General features: G+C 50.0%; 1 protein-coding gene across 9 annotated transcripts; it reads left to right on the top strand.

The window, feature by feature from the left end:
• The first annotated feature begins 3,675 nt into the window (after window positions 1-3,675).
• On the top strand, window positions 3,676-17,093 carry TMEM41A (transmembrane protein 41A). 9 transcript variants are annotated; one of them, XM_074964113.1, is made up of 7 exons: window positions 5,622-5,969; window positions 7,083-7,253; window positions 8,355-8,586; window positions 10,191-10,344; window positions 11,890-12,051; window positions 14,109-14,247; window positions 15,138-17,093. In XM_074964113.1, the coding sequence occupies exons 3-7, from the start codon at window positions 8,525-8,527 to the stop codon at window positions 15,359-15,361; spliced, it is 741 nt and encodes a 246-aa protein (XP_074820214.1). In that variant the 5' UTR covers window positions 5,622-5,969; window positions 7,083-7,253; window positions 8,355-8,524; the 3' UTR covers window positions 15,362-17,093. The 9 variants fall into 9 exon arrangements, with proteins under 9 accessions (XP_074820217.1, XP_074820211.1, XP_074820218.1 ...); XM_074964116.1 differs by lacking the exons at window positions 5,622-5,969; window positions 7,083-7,253 and adding an exon at window positions 3,676-3,696; XM_074964117.1 differs by lacking the exons at window positions 5,622-5,969; window positions 7,083-7,253 and adding an exon at window positions 5,266-5,403 and having other exon boundaries at window positions 8,502-8,586.
• Window positions 17,094-22,014: the final 4,921 nt, after the last annotated feature.

The following is a 22,014-nucleotide window of genomic DNA, read 5'->3' as shown; positions in this document are numbered from 1 at the left end:
ACTGTGGGGAAATGGCAGGGGGAAAAAAGGACTAATTTTCAAGTGTCTTCACGTCTTGTCATCTGTGGATGTCAAACTATAGTGCAATTCCTCTTGCTCTCCAGGTGTCCTGCTGCCCATGCAGTGACTCTCAAATCATTTATGGTGGTGGTATTAAAAAAAAAATGTTTTAGACTCACAATGCCTTCCATCCAAGGAGCTCAGAGTGCTTCCCAAACATAAGCTACTGAGGAACAGCAAGGATATTGCAGGAGACTACCGTTCTCGGCTTATAAACTAGCCATCTTCATTTTGATTAGGAAATGATTGGTTATAAAACAATTATTAGAAATTATTTATTTTTTTAAAAGATGTCTTTTGATGGTAAATAAAGCTTTGCCACAAGCCAATTCAGTGTAGTGGAGGTATCATTTTCAGACAGTACTTTTGGCTTATTAACTTCTTACAATAGGTATGGTTATTTTATGATGAAACTACCATCAGAATAGGACTTTTCTTTCCACTGAAAGCAATGATTTGCTACATGTGCATACGCATACCTAATAAAAGTTAAAGCTAAATAACTGGTGTTATATGTAGTAATCGACACTTTCATTCTGATAGCAATAACTTAGAAGTGAAACATTCCTTTTTACATAAAGCAAGTTTTCAAGCTTGTGGTTTTGGTAGTTAGGACTTTAAACCAGTTTGTGTAAAGAAAAAGTTTCTTTAAAACAGTGATATCAGGCAAGAAACCTTAGAATCACAAGTTGAAACACCCTCATGCAGAAGGACAACCTTACTATAAACACATATGGTGAGCAATGTTTAGAGAGAGGCCAGAACCAAATTCTGTGGCTCATAACTTAGTCAAATCTCTGACCACAAGACCCTGTCAAATTTCAAACCCTAGCTCGAACCCTGAGAGACTCTTCAAAAAAACAGATGGGAAATTTTATATTAGCAAATCTACCTGTTTTTCACATGCCTCGTTCTCAGAAAACTTTAATAAATTTAATTTTTACTAAAGCTTTGCATAAAAATTCAGCCTGAGGCCAATACCCAGCTGTAGTGAGGAATGCTTTTAGGGCTCTGGCGCCTCCTACTGGCCCATCTGGAGATTAGCTTGCCACATGGTCTGACACTCCTTCCTGCAATTGCTCATCCTATTCATTTGCTCCCAGAGTTGCAGCACTTTCCTCTTAGAGGCTTAGCTCTCTGGCTAAGTCACACTGAAATTCCCCCTCTTCCACAGTATTATCAAAGTCTCCTTCCAAACTGTCCCTGGCAGTCTCCAGATAGGTTGCCCCTAGCATGCCCTTCCTGCAGTGACTTGTGGGGGAACTCAGGCCCACCATCTACACTGGGTTCCAGTCAAGGGACCCTCAACCCAGCAGCTCAGGTCTTTAGTCTCCCAACCCTTATTGCTCCTTCCCTAAATGGCTTCCTACACTGCCTATCACAGGCTCCTACTCTTCCCCCTTGTATCAGGGACTGTGACTGCAGACTCTCTCACTGCAGGCCCTTCTCCTTCTGTTGCCAGCTCTCTGGCTTTATAGAAGCCCCACTTGTTTCTGCCCAGGTGAGCTTCATTCCCAGCTAAGCCTCACTGGGTATGTCTACATAGGAAAGAAAACCCACAGCTGCGCCAGCAGACTCAAGCTTGCGAGGATCAGACTGCGGGGCTATTTCATTGCTGTGTAGACCTCTAGGCTCAGGCTGAAGCTGGGGCTCTAGGATCCTGTGCAGTAGAAGCCCCAAAGTCTACACAGCAATGAAACAGAACCCACAGCCCAGCCACAGGGTTTTCTTTCCTGTGTAGACATACCCATTGGATCATTTTTTCCCTCCAGGTGCATCGAATGGCTAATTAGCCTCTCTTGCCTTGTTAACCCTGCCAGGGCTAGTGTGGGATGAACACCCCATCATGGAAAATTTCAGCCTCTGTTTAATAAATATAAGCAATTGATAATAGGGCGTTATAATGGAAAGTGCTAGACAACCTTGATATAGAGGTCACCGCCAATGTCTCCTATAATATAGTGCCACACACACATATCTATCTATCCTTTATATACTGGTTTTATTGGCATTTGGGTGGGAACGCTGCATGACTCATGCCAAGAAAACCTTCATACAGCACCACATCACCATGTACTTTGTGCAAGACACCTACTGTACAATAAAACTATTTTAAATACTTTCTGAGAATTATTTTTTATATATTGCTGCCTGTAAAGCCAGGCTTCCTTAGCAGTGTGAATCTAATTCTAAAGGCTTCCACGGGAGAGAAAAATCATAACTGATACAGTTGTAGACATCTAAAATGACATAAAATAGCTTTTCCATGTACAGAAATGTAATTTTAATGGCCACTATTCCAGGATCTTTTAGGGAGTGATGCAAGTGTGTGCACCACTGGGAAACTGGGACTAAAGCTCTCTCTACTAGCCCCAAAAAGTTGTTCAGCCTTAAATCTATAGTAAGTACAGGACTGAATATTGTTTATCCCCAGGGCAAAAATTCTACATATGTCAGGGGGGAAAAGGAAATGTTTCTCTGGCAGCTTCATGGGGTAGCAGTGTTGGGGGGTACAATGGCAGCACGGGCACATGCTTACAACAAATTATTATGGCCAACATAAAATGAGAATAAGAATATTTCCTTTCTCTCACCCTTTGTCTGTCTGGCCTATTTAGGTTCAACACTCTCTGGTGCAGTGACTGTCTCTTACTCTGTCTCTGCTGGGGCCTCATCTCAGCTGGCGCTCTCAAGGGTCTACCATAATACAAATAATAATACAAAAAGTACTGAGAACTCATCTTTGCTACTGACTTCAATTTCAGTTGTGGGTGCTCAGTACTTTTTTATACTATTATTTGTGTTATGGTGGACCCTAGAAACGTCCAACTGAAATCAGGCCCTAGCACAGACACAGAGTAGGAGACAGTCCCTGCACTCAACACAATTAACAAGGGGGAAGGAATGAAAGCCAAAATAGGGAAAGAACAGGTTAAAGACTATTTAGATAAATTAGATGTATTCAAGTTGGCAGGCCTGATTAAATTAATCCTATGGTACTTAAAACACTAGCTGAAGTAATCTTGGAACCATTAGCAATTACCTTTGAGAACTCCAGGAGGATGGGTGAGGGCCCAGAAGACTGGAGAAGGGTAAACATAGTACCTGTCTTTAAAACAGGGGAACAAAGAGGGTCCAGGGAATTATAGGTCAATTAGCCTAACTTTGATACCTTGAAAGATACTGGAACTAATTATTAAACAATTTGTCAGCACCTGGAGAATAATAGGGTTATAGGCAGTGGTGAGCTGGAGCCGGTTCACACCGGTTCGCTAGAACCAGTTGTTAAATTGAGAAGCCCTTTTAGAACCGGTTGTTCCGCGAGGGACAACCGGTTCTAAAAGGGCATCTAAATTTAACCGGCCAAAAGTGGCGCCTTAGGCGCCGACTCCATGGGTGCTCCAGCCCTGGAGCACCCAAGGGGAAAATTTGGTGGGTGCAGAGCACCCACCAGCACCTCCCCGCCCCACCCCCAGCTCACCTCCGCTCCGCCTCCTCCCCTGAACATGCTGCCCCGCTCTGCTTCTCCGCCCCCCACCCCCGGCTTCCCGCGAATCAGCTGTTCGCGTGGGAAGCCGGGGTGGGCTGAGAAGCAAGCGGCGGCTTCCGGCTCAGGCCCAGGGAGGCAGAGCGGAGGTGAGCTCGGGCGGGGGGGTTGCGAGGGCTGCCCGCGCCGCAGCAGGTAACCTGGGGCGGGGGTGCGCAGGAGAACCGCTCCCCCCCCCCCAGCTCACCTCCGCCACCCTTGGCCTGAGCAGGAAGCCACGGCCTGCTTCTCAGTCCTCCCAGGCTTCCCGCCGAACAGCTGATTCGCGGGAAGCCGGGGGGGGGGGGGCCGAGAGGCAGAGCGGGGCAGTGCGTTCAGGGGAGGGGGCAGAGGCGGAGCGGAGGTGAGCTGGGGCTGGACACGGGGTGGGGAGCTGCCGGGGGGTGCTCTGCACCCACCAATTTTCCCTGTGGGTGCTCCAGCCCCGGAGTACCCAGGGAGTTGGTGCCTAAGGCGTCACTTTTGATGTGCTCAGTGGGGTGAGCGGCTGCTCCCCCTCAGCTACGCTCCCCTGCCCCTAGGAGCCAGAGGGACCTGCCGGATGCTTCCTGAGAGCTGCCCTAGGTAAGCACAGCCAGGACTTCCCACCTCGCCCCCTGGCAGGTGCCTCTGGCTCTTAGGGCTGGGGTGGGCACCCACTACGTTGGCCCACGAGACCCTCCTGCCCGGTTCTGGGGGCAGTCAGGGGACAGGGGTGGATGGGACAGGGGTCCTGGGGGGGGGAGGGCGTCAAGGAACGCAGGGGGGGCTGGATGGGGCAGGAGTCCCGGGAGGCAGGGGTGGGCAATGACCCCCTCGCGGGGTGAGGAGGGAACCCATTGTTAAGATTTTGGCAGCTCATCACTGGTTATAGGGAATAACCAGCATGGATTCATCACAAAGAAACCAACCTCATTTCCTCCTTTGACAGAGTTCCTGGACTAGGGGATTGCAGGGAAGCAGCAGACGTGAGATATCTTGATTTTAATAACGCTTTTGACACAGCCCCACCTGACGTTCTCTTAAACAAACCGGGGCAATGGGGTTGAGATGAATTTGCTAAACGGTGGGTGGGAGCACGATGGGAAAGGCTGTGCCCACAGAGTAGTAACCAGCAGTCCGTTGTCAAACCGGGAGGCCACATCTCCCGCGGCCCCACAGGCTCAGCCTTGGGCGGGTGCTATCCAACACGGCCATTAGTACCGGGTAATGGAGGTGAAAACACGCGACAGAGGCGAGCGGCGAGCACTGCGGAGGGCAGGCCCGGACCCCGGTCACCGCGCCAACCCGAGCAGGCTCTGTGTGAATGTGGCAAGGCGGAGGGCCAGGGCGGGCCAGGGCAGGTCGGGACGCGCAGAGGGAAGAATCCCGCGCAAACCACCCCGGGGGGCTGCTGCCGAGCAGGCTCGGGGGCGCCAGGGCACAAACTCCCGATAAGCCAAGGCCGGAGGCAGCCGCAGCCCCAGCTCTACCCGTGGCGAGCGAGAGCACCAGAGGCCCGGGGCCCACCCCGCTGACGCCCGGGGCGGGGCCTCAGGCCGCATGGGAGCCGATCGCTCTCACGCGGGCGGGCGAGGCCGCAACAAGGCGGGTTGCAGGAGCCGCCGGCCCGTGTCACGTGGCTCCGTGGGGCGAGCCGCCGGTGGGTCACGTGATCGGCCGCCGCGAACCGCCGGCACCCGGCGCTCTTGGCGCTACAGCTCCCGCGCCGGGATGCGGCCGCTCTGCGGTTTCCTGGCGCTGCTTGGGGCCGCTTCCTGCGGCCTCTACCTGCTGTCGGCGCGGCTGCGCCCGGGGGGCCCGCTCGGGGCCGACAGGTGGGTGACGGCCGGGCCCAGCCCCCTCCCTCCCACCTCGGCTTCAGTCCTGCCCTCTCTGGCCCGGGGAAGCGGCTCCTCCCTGCTGCGGGAGCCGCCCACATCTCGCCCCCGTGCCTGGCGGCGCCGCTCTCGCTGTGGGCCCGGGACCCCTGGGTCACCAGAGCTGGGCGCGAGCGCCCGTGGGCTCCCCAGGCTCGTGGTGCTGCCGCCAGCGCCCGGTGCCCGTGGTGTGGGGCACAGGGCCGGGCCTGCAGGCGGGGTGCTGGGGTCCGGGAGCATGTGGGCCAGGGTGGGACCAACAGGCTGGGCCATCTAGGGCTTTAGTACACCTGCAGCCCACCGTCCCAGCATCCCGGAGCCGCTTTCGAGAAAACCCTTCGACCCTCGCTTCGTCCGTCTGTCACCCCGCCGACAGAATTTGCAGGGTGGCGGCGCTGTGGGAAATGTGCTTTGCTGAGGGACTGCTGTGATGCCTTGGGTGTCCTGGAGGAAAGCCCAGAGGAGAATGACTGTTGTGATCTAATGCATGTGCACATTTTGCAATGGAAAATGGCAACTTTCAGGTGCATGCACTATTTCCCCATGTGAAAAGATTTTAAATGATTCAAGAGTTAGGAGGGTTTTCTCTATCTGATTTTGACTGAGGGTAATGTTCAGGATGAACGGGTGAAATATTGGATTTTTGTTGGCCTGTTAATATAGGGTGGCAGCCTAAAAATATATCCCCACCATGTGATGATCTTTGCAGGGTGTGAAATCCATAGAAATATGGTGTTGCATGTTCTGAGCTATGTTTAGCCATAGCAAGTCAGTGTGAAATCAGATCTTTGAGAAGCTTTGAAACTAACAATGTTAGTGCCTGTCATCTTCGGCTTGACATACCCTCCTAGGATCCTTCATCTATCCTGACTGCTAGGATTTGGCAGATGTTTTGTGTTTTATTCCTTTGATTTATATTGTAGCAAGAAAGGTCCCTCTCCAAAGCTGTAGGTGTCCTTAATACTTCTTTAAAACAACAAATAGCAAAAAGGCAAGTGCTCCAGCAAATTCCATTATGCACCAGCAATAGCTGACTGATGGTATGTCTATGCTATGGGGTTATGCCGACAATGTCGGCATAACCCCATAGCACAGATGCAACCTACACCTGCAGAAGAGGTTTTTCTGTCAGTGTAAGAGTGCCACATCCCTGATGATGATAGTATTCTTACATTAACATAGATGTGTTTGCACTGGGGGCTAGGGTGGTATAAGTATGGCATTCAAGGGTTTGATTTTTTTTTCACACCTGTTGTCCACTTAGCTATGTCGACCTTTTAAATGTGGACCAGGCCTAGCCCTTACAGCAGCACTGTATAAAGAAAATACCCTGCTTCTGAAATAGCAGCCCTGAGGTTGTGTCCCCCATCCCAAAAGCCCCTGTAAAAGGAGAGGCTGTGTAATGTGCTCTGAACGGCAACACATTTGGGCCATATGACACCTAGGAAGAGTGAATTCTGATGTGGAGGACCCTCATAGAGAATACCCCGCTTCTGGCTCCTCAGAACCAAAGGGCCTTCTGCTTCTCTGCACTGTGACACTATGGTCCTGGGAGAGTGACTGCTCAAGTAGGCAGGTGCAAGGCCAGGTAACTCTTAGTTAAACTACTTTTTTTTTTTTTTTTTTTTTTTTAACAGCAAGCACATAAAAGCCTAGACACATGCGGTCTATCTCTAGTTGGGATTCCTTTCGATTTTTAGCTCTGCCTAAAAAAGGTTTGGCCAGCTTTGAGCCCTTTGTTGCCCCAAAACCAGGAATTACCACCCAGAAAACAAGTCAGAGCAAGCAATAGCCCACCCTACCCACAGGTACTAGCTCTCATTGCATCACTTAACTGTGGATTCTAATATACCGTTTGCTATGTGTTACCTGAGTTTGTTCTCTAGGCCCCTGTGCTCTTTGGGGCAGAACCTCAGCTGGTGCAAATTGTCATAGCTCCACTGAGGTCAATGGCGCAAGGACAATTAATATCAGCTGAGGATCTGACCCTGCTGAAGACCTGTTCATGCCTTACTGCTTGGGGTGAAACCAGGTGACTTGTACTGACCAGTAACTCTTTCTAGCTTAATGTTATTTTGCCAATAAGGTGCAAAAAGGTCTCTGACGGTCAAGGGTAGAACGCTGTTGTGGAGCATGGCAAGTGAAAAACACATGCGTGCACACAGTGAAAACTCCTTTAATGATGAGATATGTGTAGAGATGTGGACTCCCCTATCGAACTGGAATGCCAGTGTGTGGCCCCTCGCACAGACTGACATATTCCAGACTGCTATCTGGCTCTGTAGAAAGGATGTGGTGTTCTTTAAATGAACTGTATAGGCCAGCAGAGGGCTGGGCGTTCTTTTACTTTTTCAGAGAGAAGAGGGCTAACAGATGCTTAGAGGTAGGACAAAAGGCAGGAGACTTGAATGGGTCCCCTTGATTTTTCTCTCTCTGAGTGAATTAACTCATTGACTCTGCGAGGGGATTCAGGCCATGATATCTAAGAATGGGTATCTGTCTGTTAAGCTCATTTTATCTTTCTCTGTAACAGTTTCCCCAAGCTTGAACAAATCCTGATAGCTGTGCAGATTTTGTATGGTTGACAATTGTTTACGATACGCACTTTGATGGTGATAGTAGATGCACTCTCTCTTTAACTGCGTTGCATTTTATGGGTGTTTCAGACAACAATGGACAAGTGTCCCCTGCTGGTCTTCCCCAGTCAGGTCGGATGCTAGTCCAAAGAGTAGATTGTGGAACACAGTGATACCAGCAGCCCTTGTCCAACCAGAGACAATTCAGTGTTTGAACTCTCCAGAAATCACTCTGCAGCCACAGAAGCAGGTGGTTCTGTCGGAATCTGCTTGGTGTGTTGGAGTTTTGTTGCTTACAGAGTAACAGCTGTTTCCTATTCGTTCATTCATCAGCATAAATCATCTGAGTGAGACTTAGTGGATACAGTGGTGGAAGCAAAGAAACTTTTGCACACCCACAGCATGAGATTTCAAGATATGTTATGAAGCAATTTGTCCAATTCAGTGTGAGATTTCTGCCACTTGAGCTTTCTCCATCAGTTGCCAGAGGAGAGATGTAACCCATGATGACCTGTGAGGTGGAAACCAATAAGGAAGATGCACAGCACTTAACCAGTAGTGAAAGGTAAAAGATCTTCATACAGTCCTATTCAACCAGCAGAAGGGTATGAACAATATTCTTCTTCAAGAAATGACCAGGTCCAATTAATCTCTGAGGAAGGGCCATCAAAGTGCCTAGCCCCAACCTCAAATTGCAGGAGGCAACAGTCAGTCCCTGCCATGGGTAAAATCTCCAGTTGTCACACCTCCATACTCAGCCCAAACACCAGATCCAGAGGGCAGCCAGTGGTATGAGACGGGCCAGCAGCAACCTGGGATAGTCAGTGCCATGGTGGCCAAGAGATCCTGGCACTGGTGTCTCCAACACGTCCTCTGTGAGGAATGTCGGCTGCTTGCACGCAGCATGGTGATCTGTGCACTGGCTCCAGTCCCATCTAGTGATGTCCTGGATGCTGTTTTCAGTCCTGCTTCAGGGTAGGAGATGAATGCTCCAGGCTGGATGCAAACAGTACTGTTAATTTTCAGTTTGCTGAAGACCAGGTAGGGAAAACTCTCTCTCTCTTTTTTTTCTGGCAGTTTCAGCTTGTTCTGTGCAGGCTGGATGGGTCCGCTGAGCAAAGGTCGGTCATGGGAATGTTTGTCAACTGAATGGGTGCACTGCGTAGATAAAGCAGGAGCTTGCTCTGCAATATAGCATTGCTGTTCACACTTAGAAAAGACCTAGGTTGGTGTAAAGCCTGCTGGTGGATTTCCTAGGAACTCTATTCTTCAAATGAGAATGTCCTTGAGTCACTAGCAATGTTCCCTCTAATTTTTTATATCCATGTGCAGAATTAATTTTGTTATGTGAACCGAATATCGAGGTGATGTGTGGTGGGGGTGGGACCAAAGGGTTCAGAGAGTGGGAGAGGGCTCATGGCTAGGGCAGAGGGTTGGGGTGTGGGCTCTGGGGTGGGGACAGAGATGAAGGGTTTGGGTGAGGGTTCGGCTGGGGCAGAGGGTTGGGCATGGGGTACCAGGGGGGTGAGGGCTCTGGCTGGGAATGCAGGCTCTAGGGTGGGGCTGGCAATGTGGGGTTTGGGATGCAGGAGGGGGCTCAGGGCTGGGGCAGATGGTGGGTGCAGGGGTGAGGGCTCTGGGTTGGAGCTGGGGAAGAGGGCTTCTGGGTGTGGGAGGGGCCTCAGGGCGGGGGCAGAGAATTGAGGTACAGGGGTGAGGGCTCTGGATGGGGGTGTGGGCTCTGGGGTGGGGCCAGGGATGAGGGGTTTGGGGTGCAGGCTGCCCCGGGGAGAGAGGACTCCTCCAGCCCTCTCTCCACAACAGCCCTGGGGCTGGGGCCAGGGCGAGAGGCGCCTCTCCCTGCCGGCAGCCCTGCGTGCCCCAACTTGCTCCCCTACCTCTCACCTCTCCAGGCTGCGTGCCTACATGGATCTTTATAGCCTGCTGCATGGCCACGCAGCTTAGAGGGAACTTAAGTCACTAGACAGTTTGCCACAGACTTCCTCTGACCCAAAGTAACTTAACCTGCCTCAGTTTTCCCCATTTGTAAAATCAGGTGAAGATATTTGACCTTGGCTGTCCATTTGTTAATGTGTGCAGAATGTCTGAGAGATGCTTGGAGTGTCAAGGGTTTATCATTTTTAGCTGGATCTCCCTCTTCCTTCTCAGGTCACTCAAGTTCCCATCAGACCTGGAGGAGCTGCGAGAGCTTGCAGAGTTTCTACAGTATTATAAGCAAGAGCACCAGAGCTATGTGCTGCTGCTGTTCTGTGCTGCCTACCTCTACAAGCAATCCTTTGCCATCCCCGGCTCCAGCTTTCTGGTACGCACCTGCTCAGCTCTCTAGCACTCTGTTCCTTTTCCCTCACCAGACTTTCCAAAGCTGGGATTTGCCGTAGGGTCTTAGCCCACTCACTGGGCTCTCTCGTTTATTGGGGTCACCATTTAACCCCCACTGTCCTGGCCTGTCATCTTGCTTCCGCGTGAACAGGACTCCTCTCTGGGAGTTTGAGAAATGCATTGCACACCCCTTGCCTGGGGACTAGACCTACTAGCCAGAGGCAGATAAAAAACACTATGGGGGCTGCACCATCAAGGTTTAGCGACAACGCTATGGGGTGAAGCTCATCCCTGTTCCTTTATATTCCCCCGGTTATACCTCCAAGGGTCAAAGCCTCGCACTGGAAGCTCATGCTCAGTTTAATGACTTTTAAGTCCTATTCAGAGTCACTGCTTTCAGGCTACGGTTCCACATGCCATGTGACTGACATTCTCTGTTTATAGATGTGACCTTATGTTTGGCCATATTAAAATGTGTAGTTTTGGATCGTGCCCAGTTTACCAAGTGATCCTGTTGTCTCTGTATGACACCCCACCCCCGCCTTCCTCGTTATTTAGGAAACAGCCAGTTTTTCCATATACAATATCTACAGTGACTCTATGTTTATCTCTAAATTGTTGATAAAAATATTAATATTGAACAGCCTTGGGCTGAGGTCCAATCTCTGCAGGATTCCACCCAATGATTACATGTGGTGATCTGTTAGTAATCCACTTATTGTGCACCTGGTTGAGTTTGGATAGAGCTGGTTTTCAATCAGACTGTTGTGCGGTGCTCAAGCACTTTACTCATGTCCATGTTTCTGGTTCACCCTGGTTTCTGCCACCTTGAATAGCTTTAAATAAGTTCTAAATATTCCTCTGCTATTACCATTCCATGTCAGCAGAGGTTGTAGTTGGCCTGGGCCTATTGTCTGATCACAAATGGGAAGGGGGAGGCGCCCATGAGACAACCTCTGCTAAGATGCTGGCTGCACTGTGGAAATGCTTTAGGTCACCTGAACCAGGTACCTTTCAAGCCCTGAAACTAAGGGACTGAGGGAAGAACCGAGTGAGTCTTCTCCATAAGGCAGCTGAGCTGCCTGACTCAAGCACTGAGACTGCAGTGGTCAGTTCAGACACTGCTCTCCTGCACTGGTGAAGTTTCTAGAATGAGCCATGAGTTTTAACCATTTGTGTTATGGTGGCACTCGGAGGCCACAACTGAGCTAGGTGCTTCCCTGCCCCAGATGTGGCTGGCATCTTATGCGAAGGTGACAGAGCTCCTCTCTTTGGAACGGTTGATGCTGTCCCCAAACTCTCTGCCTTCTCTGGATGGGGGATCCTCTCTCTGGAGCTTTAGTACAGAAAGTCCACAACAGGCAGTGAAGCTGTGCCCCTGTGGGAGCAAAGGGGATGGCCGGGTCCCCATCAAGCTACCCATGTGGCCAGAGGAGGGTTGGGCTGGCTGTGATTGTGTACGCATTGCTGAATGCTTTTGTCCAGTCTCTTATTCATAAAGTCTCACTCCCTGCTTTTGTTCTACCAGAACATCCTTGCTGGGGCTCTGTTTGGACCATGGATGGGGCTCTTGCTGTGCTCTGCTTTGACTTCCGTGGGTGCCACCTGCTGTTACCTGCTCTCCGGGGCCTTTGGAAAACAGTTTGTAGTCTACTGGTTTCCTGATAAAGTGGCCATGCTGCAAAGAAAGGTAAAGAGATCCTTGCTGCTAGTCCCTCTGCTCAGGGCATGGGGACAAACCCCCGGTGATGGGCTGACTGGAGCAGAGCTGAGTTGTGATTCTACAGCCCCGTCTTAGCTCAGGGCTTGCATTTGTGGTTCCTTAGTCCCCTGTGTCCTACCACCATGGCAGTTATTGTCCTTCTGGCTTTGGAATCAGTCCAGTGGACCCAAAATGTAAGCAACATGAGCTTTTCAGAGGGAGAACTAACCATATTAGCTATCCCTTGGATAATGGAGTAGGTACTCCTGCTCTGAGAGCAGGGGCATGGTAGTGCCCTCTAGCATCAGACCAGTTTGCTTTGAAAAGGAATTGGATGAGTGGCTCCAGGGGGTTCCGTGTTTGTGTGTCAGTCTCTCTCTGCTCCTCTCAAAGGTAAATGCACCCTGGATTCTGAGAGTTGAGCTGGGCTCTGCTTTCTCATGCATTGTCGCCAGCAGGCCAAATTGGGCCTTCAAAGATGCCTTAGCAACCTCTTTGAAGGCAGGTGTAACTAGCTGGAACTTGGTAAGTAACTTTGATGCCCAGGAAGATACTAGCTCGTTCTGCCATAACCCTGCTTGACCAGTACAGCTGACAAGAATAAAATGCAGTGGACACTTAGGAAGGGTGGGATACTCTGAGCTCTCAAGCAATAATGGCTGAATTCTGCAAACAGAAACTTGGCGTAGATTCAGTTCCTGTATTCACATTTAAAAATCAGCTCTGGCACAGAGACCGCCTGACTTGGTGCCCCGCCTGTTCGTGCCTGCTGTCCAGTCCACCTGCCATCCCCTGCTAGGACTGTCCGGGAGCATATGGGGAGGCTGCTCTTGTCTTGCAATGTAAATTGGTACAAATCCTTAAAATGATCTAAGGCATTACAAGGGCTGGAAGCTGCTTTAAGCCAGCCCTCTTAGTCTTGTGTCTGTTAAACAGAGCAAAGGATGTAGGTTGGCTGAAGACGTTTGCTGCACAAGAGCTTTAGAGTGGTTTTAACTGCAGAATAATATTGTGGAGAATGCAGCTTGGAGGCTGAGTGCTGGCCGGGGTAGGGGGTGAGAGACTGATGCTGCCTTGAACTGTGCCCCGAGGGGTCTGCACAGGAATGGCAGTGCCTCCTTAGCCCGCAGCCCCAAGAGTCAGCGGAGCATGGGGTAGTGGCTGGCCAAGCTGACAGGTGTCTATTGTGCTAAGGAAGTTGATGGGCTCCATGGGACAGGAGGGAGGGGCTTGCTGTGTCCTTCTTTGTCCTTTTTAACCCCTCCAAAGTCTGGCCACTAAGTGCAAAGCCTCCCTTAGGCAGTATTGTGCTGTTAGAATTGATCGGTGCCCATGTACAGCACTGGGAACACTCCCAACAGCCGTGTTACTGGGGGCCCGAGCCTGAAAACACTGCTGTCAGGCGGAGCGTTTCCTAGCGGGAGTGGAGTCAGTCAGGTAAGCGTTGGCAGGAGCAAGCCCTGCGGGTGTGGAGAACGTCTGGCTGATCACATCCTAATGCTTTCTCCCAGTGCTGCTGCCTGGACACAGCAAAAGGTGCACTTACGCTGTTAAGGAGATGCTCAAGGGACAGGGCTAAGGTTGCATGTTCACCCTTCCCTTCCACACTGTCACTCGGCTGCCTTTTTAATTTTAAGGACTACCCATTACAGTGACCTTGGGAACCAATTTTCACTAGCAGAATGGCGCTGCCAGAAAGCAGGGTAAGTTGCAGGGAATGCAACTGCCCTTTGTGTAAGTGTTTTTTTCGATCATGTCTGTCCGTCAGTGATTGCCCCCTTTTCCACTGGTCTTTCATGCCCCAGGTTTGCGCGTATGTTCACTGGGTGCAGCTGCTGCACAGACGAAGCTGATCCTGGTGCATGTGGGTACGGTGGTACTAAGCTACTCTGGCTTGCTTTTATTCTGGGCTGATGTTACATTGTGGCTTATTGAAATGAAGTCCTGACCTTCTGCTCGTGTCAGACTGGGTGTCTCGGCTCTGCAGTAGTTGGCCAGTAACAGGCAGTGGCAGCACTGACCTGGTTTCTCTTGTCCAATGGCAGGTGGAGGAGAACAGGAGCTGCTTATTTTTCTTCTTGTTGTTTCTGAGACTTTTCCCCATGACCCCAAACTGGTTTCTGAACCTGGCGTCTCCGATCCTGAACATCCCGGTTTCTCAGTTCTTCTTCTCCGTCCTTATCGGTAAGGGGCTGGGGCTGGGGGCGCGCAGGCTCTGTGTTCAGGAGGGGATCAAACCCAACCTACTCTATGCTGTTATTAGAACCCAGCAAGCTTGAGAACGTACCATGCTACACTTGAGGAATTCCATCGTTAAGGGTCCCACAGCAACAGTCACGTGGCTGTGTTAGTTTCCTGATTCGCTGCTGTCTGTGCCCTTACACTGTCACCTCTTCCCAGGGTGAAATGGCTGTTCCTTTAGAGAACTTAGCTGTCGTCGGGTGTCCCGATGCCCACTGGTTTTTAATGAGTGCTGGGAAATGGCATTGCAGCTCCACTGTCCAACACGAGTGATTTCTAATGTCCCCTGTTCGCACAAACCCACACAATGGCCCTGCAGAAGCTCACCCCTGGCCCCAGCCCCATGTGTGCTGCCCTCTCTCCAGGTGCTGTACAGCATATTTGATGCAGATTGCCCAGTGCGCTGCTGCAGCCAGGTTGGCCACTTGGCTATGTCAGGGGCTGGGAGCGGAGCATTCCCAGTGACAGGACCCCAGCTGTGTTAGATGAGGCTGGGCACAGCCTGTCCAGAAATCCTTCCCCAGGATGGAGGGGCAGAGAGGGGGCATTGCTTGTCCGTCTCCTGCTTCACAATGGTTAGTCCCCCTTAGTGCTAGCGAAGGAAAGTGACCCTTCCAGGGGCACCGAGCTATACTCCCCCATGTGCAGCTCTCACTTTGTCAGCACACCTGGATGCAGAGAAGATGTGATCTTTGACCAGTGTCTTACACTGGACCCTGCATGCCATCTCCGAGCAGTACAGATCTATGGTGTCTAGCCGGAGCCATCCTGAAGACACACCAGGGCACTAGGGATGGTTGTCTAGTAACAGGCTTCTCCCTCTTCTCTTCCAGGTCTGATCCCCTATAACTTCATCTGTGTGCAGACGGGTGCCATCCTCTCACAGATCACCTCCCTGGATGCCATTTTCTCCTGGGGCACGTTGTTTAAGCTACTGGCCATAGCCATGGTGGCGTTGATACCAGGCACCCTGATTAAGAAATTCAGCTGGACACACCTGAAATTGAATGAAAAAGACCAGAGCGTTTCCCTGCTCAACGGCAGAAAGAGCTCATGATGGACCGGGCGCAGCAGCTGCTCAGAATACCGGATTGTGCATTTATGGGGATGGTGCAATCCTCAGCAACCAGATGGTGTTTTAACTTGCTGCCTGCACTGCCTCTTCTCTGCACAGGCCAAGGCAGAGGACAACTTCAGTTCTTAAATCTTTTTAAATCTAGGAGGAGACGTGATGGTCTCGTTTTAAATGGTGCTTGTTTAAATGTGAATGTCTGTGTTGCTGGGGAGCTGCCAGTGGGCTTTGGAAAAATCTACGGGGCCATTTTCTGACCCTGGTGAAGTGCTGCCACATTTAGTGCCATACTGGAGCTCCTGGCCTCCACAGAGGTTTGCCAAGTGTGTCCGGTGCCCTTGGGCTCTCTGAAGTGCCGGTGACTGGCATTCTCATGGTGGTTGGTTTAAGATGGCTGTGGTGGAGGTAGAGCTTAGTGAGGACTGGGCTGGCTGTGATAAACGAGCCACTTGTGTGCCCACCTGCACAGCAAAAGCAGCTCTGCTTGCCCTGGCACACGGAGTTCAGGTCTGTTCAGACGAGGCCTCCTGCAAGGCTGCAATGTGTCACTGCCTCCCTCCTCCCCAGTCTCCGTGTGCTGTGCAGTGGGGCTTTCACTGGAGCTGAGCTAATGCTACAGGCTCGAGGGTTAACAGGCCCCCTGCCAGGGTGATTGTGCCTGGGGGTACTGGGGAGCTTGTGCCTGGGTTACTTACCATGCTGGAGCCCAGACCAGACTTCCCCTTGCTTGGTTCACAAGGATCATGGTTCCTGTTGTTTTGGATTCAGGAGACCACAAGTGCCCTTGCTGCATCCACAGCTGGCCTGCTCCTTTCCTTCTGGCACAGAGTACTTCTCGGCACACCTCAGCCCCACCCCACCCAGATCCTTTCCTGTGATTGCTTGTTGCTCTACAGCTCACTTCAGTGGCTGCATGTTTCCCACCGTAGAATCCCCCCACCCCACCGGTTGCTGTATTCTTCAATGTCATTCTTTTAATGCTTCCGAAGGAATCAGAATAGCTGTACTTCCTGTCCCAGGGAAGCCCATTGCATCCTCATCCCTTGTAGCCTGCCTCCAGCAGTGGCCAATAAATCCCCAGTATTTCAGCAGAAGATACAAAATCTCCTGCTGCTTCCATAATGCCCCTGGCCATGTGTGCAATTCTGTGCATAGAAAGAGACTGCCTGCTTGAGAAAATGGATACACAGCTCCAGAAGTAGCTTCGCTTGGTTATCCAGCCTGTCTGGTCCAGAGTCAGTGTTCCTGGGTTTATTGGAGTATAGTTTCTTAATGCAGGAAACCAGCACTAAACCTGGTTACTTCACAGCCAAGCCCTGAGCTTTTTACATGCCTATTTCTGAACAGAGGAAACCCCAGGAGCAGTATCTCCAGGGAATCGGTCTCAGTATCACTTGTGCCATCCAAGTGTTTGGGGAAATAGCAAATCTTTCTGTCTGTATTTAGCTGTTTAGGAGCTGTGTCCTGCTGACAAGGTTTCATACTGAGGAATGGACTTCTCTGCAGCGAGGTTGTGTCTGTGCCTGTGGCAGATACCATCTGGGGTGCATTGTGAATCAGCTGCTCCTTAGACAAGAAGACTGAAGGAAACGCAGCCCAGAAATCCCTGGCTGCTGAAGCCCGTCTGAGTGGTGATTTGTCTCCTTGCCTGGTCTCACCAAGTGCCTTACCACCCAGGTGTCTGTGTTTACATGTAAATTACTGCGTCTCAAATAAATGGTGGTGAAACTTTACCGAGCGAGTTTGTTAAATGAAGTGAATGTCGTGCTTGCAAAGGAGGCTGGCAGCAAGCAGCCCCTATACTTCCCCTCAGAGCTAAGGGATCCCTCTCACACCTGGGGAGGGTAGCTCAGTGTCCAAGCCCATTCCAGGAAGCCTCAGGCAAGAGGTTTAGCAAAGTGGCTGTCTGTAAGGCACTGGCCTGAGAACAAGTTCACTTTGCCCAGTGAGCCGGAAGTTGCTGCTAACCAGTCTTCACTGCCATTGGCTGGAAACTTGCTGGTAATGGCAACTGGCAATGAGAGGAGATCCGTATGGTCAAGGAAACATCTAGAGCATAAAGTTCACTTGTTTGTGGCCTTTGCTTAGCATTCCTGCTGCACTCAGATGCCCTGCAGTGGCGTGTCGGTATCCCCTGACGCGGGATGTGCTGCCATCCTACCTTGCAGTGTCTTTCCCAGTTTAAAATGTTTTCTGGAAGAGCTAAGCATGCTGAAATTCCCTTGAGGCTAGGGCCTGTTGGATTCTGAGTTCACTGCCATGGGGCTGGTTTCTCAAAGTCTGGGAGCTAACACACACCTAACCCCAGCTGGATTCTTAAATGAAGCGTTCTCCCGCTTTTCTCATAAGAACGGCCAGACTGGGTCAGACCAACAGTCCACCTAGCCCAGCATCCTGTCTTCCGGTAGTGACCAGCGCCAGGTGCCCCAGAGGAAATTAACAGAATAGGGCAGTTATTGAGTGATCCATCCCGTCACCCAGTCCCAATATCGCAGTAAGAAGCTAGCAACACGCAGAGCATAGAGTTGCATCCCTGACCCTCTTGGCTAATACCCATTGATGGGCCTGTCCTCCGTGAACTTATCTAATGCTTTTTTTGAACCCAGTTATGCTTTTGGCCTTCACAACATCCCCTGGCAATGAGTTCCACAGCACTGTGTGAAGAAGTACTTCCTTATGTTCGTTTTTAAACCTGCTATTAATTTCATCAGATGACCTCAGGTTCTTGTGTTATATGAAGGGGTAAATAACTTTCTTCACACCATTTGTGATTGATTTTTTTTTTTATAGACCTCTATCATATTTCTCCCCATAGTCATCTTTTTTCTAAGCTGAACGATCCCAGTCCTTTTTAATCTCTCCTTGCATGGAAGCTGTTCCATACTCCCAGTCATTTTTGTTGCCCTTCTCGGTACCTTTTCGAATTCTATCTTTTTTTTGAGATGGGGTGACCAGAACTGCACACAGTATTCAAGGTGTTGACGTACCATGGATTTATATAATGGCATGATGTTTACTGTCTTTCTTTCTATCCATTTACGAACGGTTACTAACATTGTGAGCTTTTTTTACTGCCGCAACTGCATATTGAGAAGCAGTTTTCAGAGAACTATCCTCAATGACTCCAAGATATTTCTTGAGTGATAACAGGTAATTTAGACCCCATCATTTTGTGTGTGTGTGTGTGTATATATATATATGTGTATATATATGTATATGTGTGTATAATAGTTGGAATTGTATTTTCCAGTGTGCATTTCTTTGCATTTATCAACATTGATTTTCATATATTTTGATGCCAAGTCATCCAGTTTGAGATCTCATGGTATCTCTTTGCAGTCTGCTTTTTTGGACATACCTATATTGAATAATTTTTGTATCATCTGGAAACTTTACCACCTCACTGTTTACCCCTTTTCCCAGATCATTTACGAATGCTGAACAGCACTGGTCTAAAAGATCCCTGTGAAAACGGACTATTTATTCCTATCTTTTGTTTCCTATCTTTTAACCACTTACTGATCCATGAGAGGACCTTCCCTCTTATCCAATGACTATTTACTTTGCTTAAAAGGTTTTGGTGAGGGACCTTGTCCAAGTCTTTCTGAAAGTCCAAGTACACTGTGTCTACTGGAACACCCTTGTCCATGTGCATGTTGATACCCTCAAAGAATTCTAATAGATCGGTGAGGCATGATTTCCTTTTACAAAAGCCATGTTGACTCTTTCTCAACATATAGCATTCATCTATGTGTCCGATAATTCTGTTCTTTACTGTAGTTTCAACCAATTTGCGTAGTATTGAAGTTAGGCCTACCGACCTGTAAGTTCCAGGATTGCCTCTGGAGCCTTTTTAAAAACATAGGAGTTACATTAGTTATCTGCCAGGCATCTGGTACAGAACCTGAGTTAAGCAATAGATTACATACAACAGTTCCACAGTTTCATACAAGTTCCCACAGACCCTTGGGGTGAATTCCATCTGGTCCTAGTGAGTTATTACTGTTTATCACTTTCTTCCAAAACCTCCTCTACTGACGCTTCAATCTGGGACAGTTCCTCAACTTTGTCACCTGAAAAGAATGGCTCAGGTGTGGGAATCTCCCTCACATTCTCTGCAGTGAAGACTTCAAAGAATTCATTTAGCTTCTCCACAATGGCCTGATCTTCCATGAGTGCTCCTTTAACACCTTGACCATCCAGTGGCCCCACTGGTTGTTTAGCAGGCTTCCTATTTCTAATGTACTTACAATTTTTTTTGCTGTTGGTTTTTGTGTCTTTTGCTAGTTGATCTTCAAATTCTTTTTTGGCCTGCCTTATTTATGTTTACACTTGACTTTCCAGAGTTTACGCTCCTTTTTATTTTCCTCAGTAGAATTTGACTTCCAATTTTTAAAAGACATCTTTTTGTCTCTGACCATCTGTTTTACTCTGTTTAACTGTGGTGACTTTTTTTGGTCCCCTCACTGTTTTTATTTGGGGAATACATTTAGTTTGAGCCTCTGTTATCATGGTTTTTAAAAGTATCCATACAGCTTGCAGCATTTCACCCATGTGACTGTGTTCCTTTTAATTTCTGTTTAACTTGAGTCTGGTCTACACTACACGGTTAGGTCGATGCAAGGCATCTTGCGTCAACCTGGCTGTGGAAGTGTCTATGCTTAAATTTCGCTCTTGCTGGCAAAACTGCTCCACTGCACCGATTTAATAACACCATTTCCCTGAGTGGCATAGAATCAAGGTCGATGTAGTTAGGTCGACAGAGGGTCAGCGTTGACACTGTTACTTACTTTGACTGTTACTGGCCTCCAGGTGATGTCCCACAATGCCCCACATTGACAGCTCTGGTCACCAGTGTGTACTCTGCTGCCCAGGGGCCAAGTGGACAGGAAGCTGCCCCTCCCCTTTAAAGCCTCACAACTTCTTTAAATTCCTTTTCCTGGTTGCCTGGCTTGGTGAGCACACCTAGTGGAGCAGCTCTCCACTCTTGTGTGCTACTGCCCAGCTGACTATGCCAGCTACGTGCTCCAGATACGCTCCTGCCTGGAGTACATAGGTGGTGTTGGATCTCCTGGGGCTGTGGGGAGACGAGGCTGTGCAGGCACACTTCCAATCCAGCCACAGAGCTGTTGACCTCTGTGAGCGGGTGGCTCAGGGCATGCAGGAGAAGGGCTACAAGAGGGACCAGCAGCAGTGCTGTGTGAAAGCCAAGGAGCTGCAGCGGGGATACCAGAAGGCTAAGGAGGCCAACAGTCCATCTGGTGCTGAGCTGCAGACCTGCCTCTTTTACAAAGAGCTGCATGTCAACCTTGGAGAAGACCCCACCACCGCCCCCAAGAGCCGTATGGATAACTTTGGAGGACCATGAGCCCTCACCATGATCAGCGAGAGGGAAGGGTGGACAAGGAAGAGGCGGAGGAGGCTGGTGGACAGGGTACTGGAGGATCCAGCTGTGCAGTGAGCCAGGACCTGTGTTTGACTCCAGTGCAGTCCAGCCAGTCCCAACAGGTTAGCCTGATGCAGGGGAAGGAACCTCTGGTAAATGTGCAGTTTGCTTTGAAGTTACAAGGGTAGAGCCCCCAAAGTAGCAGGACACATCTGTTGAATTACTCTCTATCACTTCTGCTAGACAAGGCAGTGGTAGAACCAAGAGAAGTAGAGTTGCTGTCTGCTCCTCATTCCTCTCTGGAGTTATGCAGAAGGGGCCAGGCGGAGCAGTTTTTACATGCACCGGGACGTCCTGTGAATCCTCTATAGAGATCTCGCTGACACTTTTATGCAGGTACTCTGCAATCCTCTGCCAAAGGTTTCTGGGGAGGCCTGCCTTACTACTTCTGCCACGGTAGGACACTTTCCATGCCACTTAGCAGTTAATTCAGCAGGCATCATTGCAGCACATGGGCTAACAGCATATGGGTCTAGGTGGCATCAGGATGCCAGCAGTAGCTGTGCTCTCTCACTCCTGAGGGTGACAGAGGCAGAGTGGCTACAGTCACTTCTGCCTGTGGGAATTGGTGCCAGTATTGAGTTTCATTGCCCTATATAAATATATTCATGCCTGGGGTGTATCCCCTTCATTCTGGCCCCACCCCAAGAGCCATACTCACCAGGGGTGGTGCTCTGACTGATGCCATGCTGTATCAATCCCAAGGAGAAGTGAGAAGGCAGTGCTTACAACTTCTGCGGATCAAGGGGAGTGAGTTCAGTAGCCTAAGTTTTGATTTTTGTTGTGAACACATTGACAACGCTTCCTGTGTGTGTTATACCTGCAGTTGCTGCTATTGTGGCCTTGAGGGTCTCCCCCTCCACACCCGCCAAAAGTCTTAGCCAGATGAGATGAGTGGGAGAAAGAAGCGGGCTCAGGATGACATGTTCCAGGAGATCCTGCAAGCCTGTGCTGCAACAGAGAATGAGACTAGGGCCTGGAGGATCACCCGTGCAGCCAGCATGGAGAAGGAGAGGGGGATGCACAAGGACATAGTGGGGCTTCTCAGGCCGCAAACAGAGATGCTGCAGACTCTGGTAGACCTGCAGGTCCAAGAATCCAATGCTCACCTCCCTCTGCAGCCCCTGCCCCCACCCCTTCCACATTCCATGTGCCATGAGCAATTGCTGTACTACCACTCCACCCCAGGGGA

Source organism: Natator depressus, chromosome 9 (assembly GCF_965152275.1).
Source record: "Natator depressus isolate rNatDep1 chromosome 9, rNatDep2.hap1, whole genome shotgun sequence".
Lineage (NCBI taxonomy): Eukaryota > Metazoa > Chordata > Testudines > Cheloniidae > Natator > Natator depressus.
Note: the sequence above shows the minus strand (reverse complement) of the source record. Positions and strands in the feature narration are given on the sequence as shown.